The 12,012-nt window shown below is 42.4% G+C and overlaps 2 protein-coding genes across 2 annotated transcripts; one reads left to right on the forward strand and one right to left on the reverse strand.

The window, feature by feature from the left end:
* Window positions 1-902: 902 nt before the first annotated feature.
* On the forward strand, window positions 903-3,839 carry LOC127762794 (uncharacterized). Its single transcript, XM_052287286.1, has one exon. It carries the CDS (start codon window positions 3,068-3,070, stop codon window positions 3,632-3,634), a length of 567 nt encoding a protein of 188 aa, XP_052143246.1. The 5' UTR covers window positions 903-3,067; the 3' UTR covers window positions 3,635-3,839.
* Window positions 3,612-9,096, reverse strand: LOC127762795 (universal stress protein A-like protein). The gene is made up of 4 exons (XM_052287287.1): window positions 8,816-9,096; window positions 6,812-6,933; window positions 6,525-6,643; window positions 3,612-3,962 (listed from the first exon to the last, which is right to left on the reverse strand). Exons 1-4 carry the CDS (start codon window positions 8,997-8,999, stop codon window positions 3,854-3,856), a joined length of 534 nt encoding a protein of 177 aa, XP_052143247.1. The 5' UTR covers window positions 9,000-9,096; the 3' UTR covers window positions 3,612-3,853.
* Window positions 9,097-12,012: the final 2,916 nt, after the last annotated feature.

Genomic DNA, 12,012 nt, shown 5'->3' on the forward strand with positions numbered 1-12,012 from the left:
GTTGGGGGTGAAGAATGTCCGGTTTTATGGTTCATGGGGGTAATTCGGACGACCGCGATAGTTTGGGGGTAATTTGTACTTTTTTTTCAAATGGGTAATGGAAAAAATCCAAAATGAACGTATAATAGTTTTTTCGTAGGCACCAGCGCACCAGGTCCTTGTCCTTCCAAATTTCTCAGGCAAGCTGAAGCGAGGTGCAGGTCGCCAGGTCCTAGACTTCCTAGACTTTAGTCTAGCCAGTTTGTCTGGGCAGTAGCGACAACCAATCTAAAGAAGTGCAACGCCAGTGTACGAACAAGCCACCTACTCCTACCTCCCAATCCCAATCCAGCAGACTTGAGCATCTTCCAAGCAAAAAATATTGCCCATTCCATTCATAAAAGGGAGAGACGGGTAAGGGCAGCCACAATACGAATATAAGGGTGGGTCTTAAGAGACTGTTTGGGATGTCCCTCCCATTCAAATACCACCAAAGCCTCTACAGTAAACCTTATACATTGTGAGATTAGTTCTTAGAGTATTCCTAGCAGCTCATCCATATTTGACCTCCAAATGCCTATATAGATAGTCATTCAAAAAAAATTCCCCACTCCAACAGATCATCTATATTACATCATCCATATCCCACCCTCCTATATTTTAGTATTATCTTCCAACTAACCTTATATTTGTGTTTTTAAGGGATATATTTTAAACTATTAAATTTTAATTGTGTTATTAATCACAATAATATTTTGAAATGAGTAAATTTTAACGGATATATTTTTAATGGATAATTTTTTAATTGATGTATTTCAATTGAGTGAAGCTTTTTTTTTGATAAATTCGTAGCAACATCAATAGAATGAATATAAAAGCACAGCAAAAATCTAATCGCTACATGAGTGGACTTTTTAATCCACAGGAACTAGCTAGCGAACGGACTTATCCTCTCGCTTAAAAAAAAAAAAGAAAAACGCGAGTGGACTGGAGATGGAGAGGCGATGGCGATGTGGGCGAGCTAGCGAGCAAGGCGGTGCGGGCGGCGCCAAGCGGAGGAGCAGCGGCACGGGCTGCTGGGCAGCGCGACGGAGGCGGCGGCCGCTCGGGCTGCTGGGCGGCGCAACGGGGCAGGGCGGCGCCGAGCGGAGGAGCAGCGGCATGGGCTGCTAGTACTACTACTACTACTTCTTTGCAGGGGCGGCGGTGGCTGTGCGGCCGGGAAGGCGAGGGGCGGCGGCGGCCGGGCGGGCGAGGGGCTCGGCGGCGGCCAGGCGGGCGAGGGGCGCCGCGGCGGCCGGGCGGACGAGGGGCGGCGGCGGACGACCGGCGAGGGGCGGCGGCGGCGGACCACCGGTGCGTCCTCTCTTCCCTCTACCTTCACCCTTGATGCTCGATCCGGATGGGGGCGGGAGAAGCGGATGGAACCGCAGCCAGTAGATGTAGTCCAAAATGCAGATCCAGTTTTTCTCAAACAGGTTCGTGAACGGTGAATCATCGGAGGACGTGGTCCGGCTGACTGTCCGAGCTCCTGCTGGCTGCTGCAATCCTGCACTGCAGGTTGTGCTCTGAGCCTCCGATACGATATGTGGTACAGTAGTGTACTGTACCACTATGCGCCCGTAGTCGGTACTGCCCTCGTAGTACTCCAGAACGCTTGTCGCCGGGGTGCTCATCACCTGTATAGCGTCCAAACTGGCAGCCCTCCCTCTGCCGCTTTCCTCTCCTGCGTGAGGGTGACAACACGGGCATGGATTACGATGCGACACCTGGGTCGACCTGGCAGGAATCTCTCGAGTGCGGACAGCGGCGGCCGAGCAAAGCAGCGGCAACGCGGCGTGACGCGACCGAATCGTGCCCAGCTACAGCACCGCGCATCATGCCACTGCCGCTCCGGTCGCCCTAATTGAAGCACTTTAGGTCCGCCTCAGTCCTCAGTTCAAGTACTTCAGGCCTCACTTCAGGACAGGTACCATCCGGAGGAATTCTTGCCGATTCACAAATCGAATTGTTTGTTCTTCGATTTTTACTTATTTTTGTAAGAATATACTTACCTTGTAAGAGCTCAATGAAATTCTCTGCAAACTAATTCGAGTTGAAGTGCGTGGTTCCTTCTTCTTCTTTTTTCTTTTTTTTGAAAACGACACTTGACCACAGGAGACTGCAACGTCATCTAAAACTCCTCGTTGGTTCTAGCAGTAGGACTAGAGTGCATCTCAACGATCGACCATCATAACGAGTTCCACGTAGCTATTCGTACATACGCTAGACCTAATAATACTGCCCACGAGTTCACCTACCCTGTTCAATCGAGAGCCAGAGCATTCACCGAAAACAAATCATGGTAAGAGCAAAACCTTATGATGAACAGGCCCCCAAGATGTCACCTCAGGGAATTTGAAGGAGGGGCCTGGAGGAGGAGGAGGAGGCAGCAACATGCCAATGGCGACGGCAAGCTGCTGCTGCCATCCATCGGCATGCCCAAGAAAGGCGACCAGTCTAGTGGCCCTGGCGCTCATTCCTCGTTGCCCCCACAATCTGCTAAAGCGAAGGTGGGAAAGCAATCAAAGGAAGCCAAAGCGATGTGATGTCGCTGCCCGGGCCTTCTCCCTGCTGCGACGGTTGCTTTGATCCAATGCAACGTCCAAAAGCAAAAGCACGGAAGAAAACAGTGAGAGTGAGAGAGAGAACAGGCAGGAATGCAGGCTGCGGCTGCATACCGAGACGTTATTCCAAGCTCGCATTGAACTGCTCCAAAGAGATCCCAAAGCACTCGCCTTTCTCGCGCCCCAATGCGTTCAAAGATCTCCGCGAGAAAAAAAAACAGAATGAAAAGATGGGCAACACCATCATAGCAATGCCTAGCTTGCCAATACGAAAAGGAATTTGTGCAATTCAAATCCGGGTCCTCTTACCTCCTCCATCATAAAAGGACCACCCCTGCCTCTGAGCTCAAGGAGACACTTCCATTCCATCACACAAGCCATTTCCTAGTCAAGAAGAGGCAGAGAAGAGTGAAGAGCAGTGAGCAGTAGCTTTGCAACAAGAGCTAAAAACCAGCAGAAGAGTGACACAAGAGAAGTGGAAGATGGCGTCTTTACCTCAGCCCATGGGTTACTATCCAACCTCCAACTCCATCATGCACGCGCAGCCGGCCACCACGTCCAGGGGCTCGTTCGGCCCGGTGTTCACCGTGCTCGCCGTGATCACCTTCCTCGCCGTCGCCGCCTGCGTCGTCGGCCGGCTCTGCGGCCGGCGGCTCTCCAAGAAGAGGGCGGCCTCCGCCGAGGACCAGTTCTACGGCATCAATGCCGTCGGCGGCGACCTGGAGAAGGGGTTCGAGATCAAGTACCCGGTGATGAAGCCGATGGCGAGCTCCCGCGCCATGATCCACGACATCGACGACGGCTTCGAGATCAAGTTCACCCCAGGGAAACCTGCAGCATGGAAGAACGACAGCAAGGGAGACGGCAAAGGGCATCAGCAGCAACATCAACAACACCAACACCAACACCATCCGCAGCAGCATGGCATGCCCCAACACCATCCGCAGCACGGCATGCCCATGCCCCCAGGTTTCAGGTACCCTGCAAATGTGGTCAGGCAAGGGCAGATAAGGGGTGGAACATTCATTTCTGCGAAGCCCAGTACGTGATTCATCATCAAGGTAGCTTAGGTTCATAACAAACTTGGATGTATCTCATATAGGATACAACCTCTTGTCGCAATAGTGTTCTTCATCTTCACTCTAGTTTTGGGGTGGACTGGGCAAAGATTTGTACTAGTTCCAAGCACTACTACCATATTGTATTTTGTACATTAAACCCATTGAGCAGTGAAGAATATCTCATTCTCAAGTATGACATTGAAGGGATCAATCATCAACAGGGTCCTGCGGTGCTTCATCGGCCTTCCGTTTGATGGTGATGACTGGACAGTCGGCATGCTTAACACAGAACTCGCTCACTGTGCCCACGAAAACCCTGCAACGCGATTAACAGCACCAGTCATTAGTACAAGTAAAACAGGAATAACCATGGCGCAATTCAAGACAACACGTTACAGAATATCAATGAGCAATATACATTTTTCGATATGCAGGTGTACGTTGTTCTCATTCACATATAAGTTTCTGTAGTAATTCTTCTACCAAAAAAAAAAAAAACAGAAGTACAATGTACTTGTTAAAAAAATGATCTAACAATTCTTCGTAGATTAAACAGAAAATCATGAAGATGCAAAAAAATAGCTTGTGTGATAGTAGAAGTCTATATAAGTAGATATTTTTCTTCCAATTCAGTCTCATATAGCATTGCATAGATAAAATGTACTACAATACTACATCCCATTCATTTCCTGAATTGGGAAAAAAGCAACAACTTGGTAAGATTTTATTCAAACTACATGATTTATATTGGTCACAGAAAATTATCATGTTCTCTATGAATGACAGGATTAGTTCTGCACAGATAACTGCTCCAGCTGTCCTAAAATTTAGCTATTTCATAGTACAACTGTACAAGACTACAACACAAGCTGGAGATATTATTAGTTCTACCCGTATAGGCCACTGAATCATAAAGTCTTTCTATTAGAAGTGCGACATTCTAAAGAAAATATCAAATGAGTGTTTATCATTAGGGTTACTCCATAGGCTTTTTTCCACAGTAGGCACGCTCTACTGCTGCTTGATTTACAAGGCAACATCTTGTCTAGAGCGCACGAATACCAAAGTCTTTTTTTCATAATTACAAAGGCACAAGCACACACGCATGCTCACAAAAATAAAAATAAGTATGCACGCTGCATGCACAATCAACTTGCAAACTTGAGAAACTGACTTTTGGGACGATATCAGAACCACTATGACCAAAAGGAGAAATGACAGCGCCATACATAGTACAGTAGTTCGCTAACTGTTGTGTTTCGGTCCTGGTTGATTAGTCTAGATGTTTAACATTTGGACTGGTTTAGGTTCCTTGTAAACTACTTTCATCTTAATGCAATGATATGCAAATCGTTTGTGTATTCTTGAAAACGGGGGTGTTTGAAACAAAAGGATTTTTTGGATGAATTTTGAAGGTATTAGAAACATTTTGATTTGGCACTCCGGTATAAAAGGGTGAGCTCCTATAAATCCATTAGATTTCTTATGGATTGGCTTAAAAACAAAAGGCCAATCTATCATGAGGTTGGCCCTCATGATCCTTTTCCTTTGTATCTTTCACCCCAAAATTGTGTATTTTTTTCTAGTGAGGCATAAACAAGTAAACAACCTATGAGTTTCATATGTTTTTCCCTAATGTTTTCATTTTTTTTCTTCACCCGTTCCATATGGGCCTATGCTTCCACTACATGCTGCAAGGGAGTAGCAAAAAAAAAAAAAAAAAACTTTTAAGTTTGTTTGGTCCATTCAGTTCTCAAAATAATAAGTCAGCAGAAAGCTAATTATACTCATGCTGATGATTATAGCTTTAGGAATAGCAGGTTTATATCATAAAAAGGAAGTCGAGATAAAGACGTAATGTTTGGACATATCCATTTTGTAGTTGGGAATACATGCCAACCTGGCAAGTATGTTATATCTGGTACAGAATTAAGTTGCAACCCAGCTTATCAGAACGAGACAATGTAAATAGTTCACAAAGTTAATCTAGTACGTGTCATACTTGATTTATCTCCACTAATCATGTTACAGCCAGCCCCAAAGAACCAGTGTTATTGTGCTTAAGGTATTTTATAAATCCTTTAGGTAACCAACATGGATTTCAACAGAAATTTGAGTTCGGAAAATTGTTGCTTGTCTTTTTTCCTAGCATAGTAACACAATAGCTGTTTAAGATGTCACAAGTTCAATATGGAAGGGGCAAGATATTGTACATATGAAGCGTAAATCTTATCAAAAAAAAAAAAACAAGCAAGATGCTATGACACGACTAACAGTAGGTACGCCTTCAGAGTACAATACCATTTCCCTCACATAATGGACAGAAAATGAAATAGAAAAAAGACTGTATCCTAACAACCATCACTTGTTAGAAATATCAAACAGCATGAAATCAATTGTTCAAACACCCCCAGTCATCCTGTATTACTTGCTCAATTCAGCACAATTTTTAGAAATAAACACATAGTATTATATCTTAGTTTGGACAATGCACACCTAGTGATGGATCATCTTATCAAAGTACTCCCTTCAATTCCAAGTATAAGCTGTTTTAGCCTTTCTAACTCTTTCCCGATTCCTAAATATAAGTCAACTTTAGAACTTCTATGCAACTTTACCACTTAGCTTCCATGTTTGCCCTACCAAATTAACGGTATCATCCTCACAAATAAATGTCTCATCATTTCCAACTTAGTATAGATGAAGGGTAACAAAGTCATGTGAGTTTCTTGTGCACAAGTCTAAAACGATTTATATTTGAAACTGGAGGTCGTATGTGCGCAACCATCATAACACACAATGAAGAATACTTATATGTGCATAACTTTTAAAATAAAATGCTGACAAGTTCAATCACAGTCATTTTGACATAAATTACCTCTGAAATGGTCCAAGGCCCCTACTTCCCACAACTAGAAGATCTGGTTGAACTCTCTTCACCTCGCTGCAGATGACTTCCTTTGGATCCCCTTGTTTAATCCATGCTTCACATTTTATCTGCAAATAATTAGACAAACGCCAGAACATGAAACAAAAAAGATCAGTACTATTGGCTATTGGAGTCTGCAATAGTCAAGAAAACACACTTAATTTTCTGTGTGCTGACCAATTTCAATTAACCATCCTCAGGAAAAGGACTGAAAAGAAATATGGAGGTTTGATTACCTCCAGTTGATGGCATTGATTCACAAAGTGCTCGAGCAAGTGAAGCCCTCTTATCTTGTCTCTCTGTTTCATTCTCTGAAAGTCTGGTGGAGATGCATAGATGCTATCCATATCATCAAATCCTTTTGATTAAACAAAAAAAAAGGTGATTAGATAGAAAAAATAATTATCCAAAAATACAACTGTTTAAGTGGGCACATTGCATGGGAACTAAAGTCACTCAATGATAAGGGCTAAACACCAACATCAACTGAGCCAAAAGCATGACAAAACATCTAAAGGCAGGAATGCAGGACTTCTGTAGATTTGTTTACTTCAATAGACTTTGTAAAAATAAGAGATAATTGTATTATGGTTTGTAATATAAAATACAGCACATACTGATGAAGTTTGTGGGTAGATCTTTTATAGACAAAGAAACTATCTCACTCCAGCAAAGAAACAAAAAAATAGGTAAGATAATACAAAAAGGAAGATTTTAAGATAAGTGCTGCCTAAGCTTTGGACACCCTGTACTGAAATTCAGGTATCAGCTTAAGTGTATCGTGGTCCAAAAAACATGAGAAAGCAGTATTCAGGTCAAATTCATTTGGAGCAATGAAACTGTGTCATCTGAATGGAAATAAAAGGAAGCAGAAAAACAAAATTGACAAGTTTCTATACAAGGCACTGGACCATCAACCTCAAAACTGGATAATAGAATAACTTGGGAAATAGGTCATAGAGAGTTTGATCTTCCCACAGCAGAAGCATTTCCTTGAACACCAGAAATGAATAAGTAGTAGTGTAGTACTAGACAGTGGCTCAAAAGAGAAAACAACAGATTTAGCTGGCAAACTTAAAGAAAACCAAGTGAGTCAGAAATATGCTATTTGTGGCAAGTGGATGATCTAAAGGATTCAAAAACGATATTGACTTCAAATTCTGTGATTTATCAGAGCTCTATTCCATCAAAGTATGGAAGATATGCATAGGCAATATCACATCAACACAATAGGATCGATGACTGATGATGGGAACTATATGTGTAACATTATTAAGCATTCTCCTAGTAGAGCAGTAATAATACAAATTAAGTCGAAGAAGCATAAGGCCAGTTATGATAAGATGACAAAAAGAGCTTCTGCATTCAGTCAAATTTTGTCACATCTGTACAATTCAAAAGAGCACCGAGGAAAAAACAACAACAGTGTGTATGCAGAATGACCAACCACATTCGCTAGTCCTAAACCCAACAGAGAGGACAAATCAATCATATTTTCTTTTACACCTCGCAGTACCCCTGCACATATTTGATAAGATCATATGAACTTTGCATATATTCAACTTACTGGTAAACACTAAAATACCCCCGCCTCTGCCCTGGCGAAAGGGCCTTAGAATCCAGAAACAGTCAAAGCTACTTTAAAATAAATGGTCAAAACTAATTTAAATACTAAATCATCATGGTCATTTGACTTGGGGAAATAATCCTTTGGAGTTCATGAAACACTCAATAAGTCCGGCAAAAGATTCTGCACCTGTCATTAGTGATAGAGCTTATTCAGATACCGTGCCAACTACCAAACCATAGGCCAATAGCCATCTATTAACACGTATGACCTTCTTAAAAACAGCATAGCATCGATTTATCCTGAAATAGTACCAGCCCCCACCCCCCCCCCCCCCCCCCCCCCCCCCCCCGCGCAGAGGACCTTGTCCACAACCCACGCGGCCACGCTCGTCAGAGGAACCTAACACTCCACAGCCACACAGGTCGCAGCAGTTTTAATGAATTTGTACACAGTAAATCGATCAGAACCACCTTAGTGTTGCGAACTCCTAGGATACGCTTGGAGACGATCTACCACCAAAATCACGAGATTGCAAAGAGCTAGAACCGAGGCATTCCATCGAGCACCTCGAAGACGCAGCAACAGCAAAGCAAAAGCAGCCCACCACCCCACGGTCGGTGGTGTGCGGGGGGATTCCCGCGAGAACAATGGGAGAGAGGGCGGCGCGTACCGTCCTCGTCGGGGACCTGGACGTGGAGGAAGAGGAGGTGGAAGCCGGCGGCGTTGGAGCGGACGAGCTTGGAGAGCATCCAGTCGAAGGCGGCGCGGCAGCTGATGGAGGGGTGCGGGTAGCCCTTGATCGAGGACTCGTTCACCGCGACCATCACCCGCGTCGGCTCCGACGACCCCGCCATTGCGCTCCGCTTTGCTCCCGCTGCTTTGGCTTCCTCGGCAAGAAGAAGAAGAAGAAGGGGCACGAGTTTTGGGGGAAATTTTTGAGGGCTGGACTGGACAAAAGGCAATCTGCTCACTTTCTTTCTTTATACACGTGTGTTGCCTTGTTTTGCTATGTGCACCCAGGGGCTCGCCCAAGCAAAAAAAAAATCCAAAATACTATAGGGATTACACCCTTCAAATTCACCCTAAAATATAAGGGATTTTTTAAAACCCCGAGGCAGTACTTTATTCCTCATCTACCATATTTTATATTACTACCCCTATTCTAAAATATAAAAAGATAACTAATTTTTTTCAGATATTTCATAATAGCATGTTTCCTCCGTTTCATAATGTAAATTTTTTTAGCATTATTCACATTCATATAGATGTTAATAAATCTAAAAATAAGTCTTACATTATGAAACGGAAGGAGTAACTATTTTTTTCTAGATATTTCATAATACAATGTGTGCATGCATCTATGCAATTAACTAACACCTTCTTTTAACTAAATTATTGTTTTTAAATCTTTCATCCTCAAGCTATCTAATTCTATTGGATGGGTGTACTGTATTTATTATTGGAGTGAAGTGCACCAGCGGTCCCTAAACTTGTGCAGGTGTGTCACTTAGGTCCACGAACTCTCAAATTGCATTTTTATGTCCCTCAACTTGTCTCGGGTGTCATATATGTCCAAACGAGCTCTAACCCACTTCGTGAGATGACGTGACATGCCACGCTAACGCTTATGTGTCCGTGGGATCCACATGTCACTCTCATACAAAAAATAAAATTTTAAAAGAGGGGAGATTGAGTAGAAAAGGAAGTTTTTAATTTCGAAAAATAAATGAAAAAGATAGGAGAAAAATATGTTCTTAATTTTTTTTCTATATGTGACTGACATATGGGTTGTACTGATACGTAGGCGCCACCACGGCATGCCACGTCAGCACACGGAGCGGTTTAGAGCCTGTTTGGACTTATATGACACCCGAAACAAGTTGAGGGACCTAAAAATGCATTTTGAGAGTTCATGGACCTAGGTGATACACCAACGCAAGTTTATGGACCGCCCATGCACATTACTCTTATTATTGTGAATTGGTGATCCAAACGATAATACGATAATGAATGTTTCTTGATTTTGAGTTATGAGTGGTCGTGGCTTATATTTTTGAATGGAAGGATAGTTTATTCCACATCCATCACCTTTTGTACTAGTGCTTTATATTCTTCAAGTCATCACTATTTATACCGTGCTTTGTGCTTTTACTACTTTCTTAAATTTTAGTTAAAAGGCACATAATACCTTGTATTCTAGACACAGGGAGTAATAACATCTAAAGAAAATTATCAGCACCGTATATATCCAACGGGTTGGTTGTGTACTACTGAACATATATGCTTTGTTCGGACAACCTAGCGTAGCACGGCTACGTTGCAACCAGCCAGCAAGCAACAGCTTCCAGCAGCTATGCGTTTGTGTATCCGAACCGTTACACTATACAGCACAGCTTAAAATTGCAGTAAAAATCTACCGAACATGCCCGTAATCATCCTTTACTTAGAAATGATTTGAACAGTCAAACTCTTAAAACTTTGGCCATCAATAAAAAGGGTCATCTCTTTATTCCTCGTATATAACTCTTGTGACATATAGTTGTATAACTTGTATTGGGTACACTGCAACGTGCATGAATCATTTTGCGTACGTTCAGTCATCGATCTGCTAGCAGGAGTAGCAGTACGTATCAGACTTGGATGTGGAGACTCGGGAGGTGACGACGTGGCGAGAGGCGAGTCGGTCGCTGACGCGGCCAGGCGGGCCCGCGTGGACACGTCAGTCGTGATCCACAGGAAGGCTTTGCTCCCTTGGTGGAGCATCGTCTGATCGTCTCATGCTTACCCGTGGAGGGATGAACCTATTTTTGTTTGCTTGTACGAGTTGTGCCTAGTCTATGTAAGGGCCAAGGCCAAGTTCGAATTGATGATTTATTATTATTTATTTTTCCAAGAAATTAAAAGAACTAGAGAAGAGTAACAAGAGCTCTCTAACCATGCTTTCCAAGCACCTTCCTGCAAAATTTTCACACAAATCAAATACAATCCAGGATGTAAAGTTGTTGGTGTGTCACATCGGATATTATATAAACTGTTGTATAGGGTGTTTAGACACTAATAAAAAATCAATTACAATTACAGTATCCGTCAATAAACCGCGAGACGAATTTATTAAGCATCATTAATCCGTCATTAGCATTGTTTACTTTAGCATCACATTGTCAAATCATAAAGTAATTAGGCTTAAAAGATTTATCTCACAAAGTAGTTGCAATCTATATAATTAGTTATATTTTAGCCTGTATTTAATATTTTGATGCAGGTGTTCAAACGTTCGATGTGATATGGTTTAAAATTTTGAGGTGGGTTCTAAACAGGCCCTAATGGTGTCAGTGGAACTGTGTCGGTCCTGTGCAAAGCAAACAAAGAATAAATTAAACCTCGAGCAAAACCGGACCGACCCAATGAGTTTATCTTTCGGAATCGCTAAATTATTGGCGATAGTTTTCTATCTTAAAATATAAGCATTTTTTTTACTCCAACATGGTTTTTGAGATACTACTTTAACTAATGATATCTATAAAAGTAAGATATTTTAAATAAGAAGAGTTATAGTTTGTTTAATGATAAATCTAGCAACATCAATTTTACATTTTTAATCTTTTTTATTTTGTTGTTATTAATAGTTAAAGTTACAAATATTTGACTTGGCGCTATGCTAAAAATGCTTATATTTTGGGATGGAGGAAGTAGCGTGGAACCATTTTTTTTCTTTTCACCGTTAGATTTTGTTTAGAACATTCACCGCTAGATTTTGCTCCAAGATTCATCTAGCAGCACGCGAACGGGAGATTGGATATCACAATATTTCCTTTGCGTCACTGATGCACTACTGCTGCGCCAGCAACTTGCTTTGGATGGTTAGAT

The sequence above is a fragment of the Oryza glaberrima genome, chromosome 2 (assembly GCF_000147395.1).
Source record: "Oryza glaberrima chromosome 2, OglaRS2, whole genome shotgun sequence".
In the NCBI taxonomy this organism is placed as follows: Eukaryota; Viridiplantae; Streptophyta; class Magnoliopsida; order Poales; family Poaceae; genus Oryza; species Oryza glaberrima.

What these genes read in the sequence shown, in the direction of transcription:
- LOC127762794 (XM_052287286.1), top strand. Translation starts at nt 3,068, where the DNA reads ATGGCGTCTTTACCTCAGCCCATGGGTTACTATCCAACCTCCAACTCC.
- LOC127762795 (XM_052287287.1), bottom strand. Translation starts at nt 8,999, where the DNA reads ATGGCGGGGTCGTCGGAGCCGACGCGGGTGATGGTCGCGGTGAACGAG. An exon ending in ATCAATGCCATCAACTGGAG is followed by an intron (nt 6,644 to 6,811) that starts GTAATCAAACCT and finishes AATTATTTGCAG; the next exon opens with ATAAAATGTGAAGCATGGAT. An exon ending in GGCCTTGGACCATTTCAGAG is followed by an intron (nt 3,963 to 6,524) that starts GTAATTTATGTC and finishes ATCGCGTTGCAG; the next exon opens with GGTTTTCGTGGGCACAGTGA.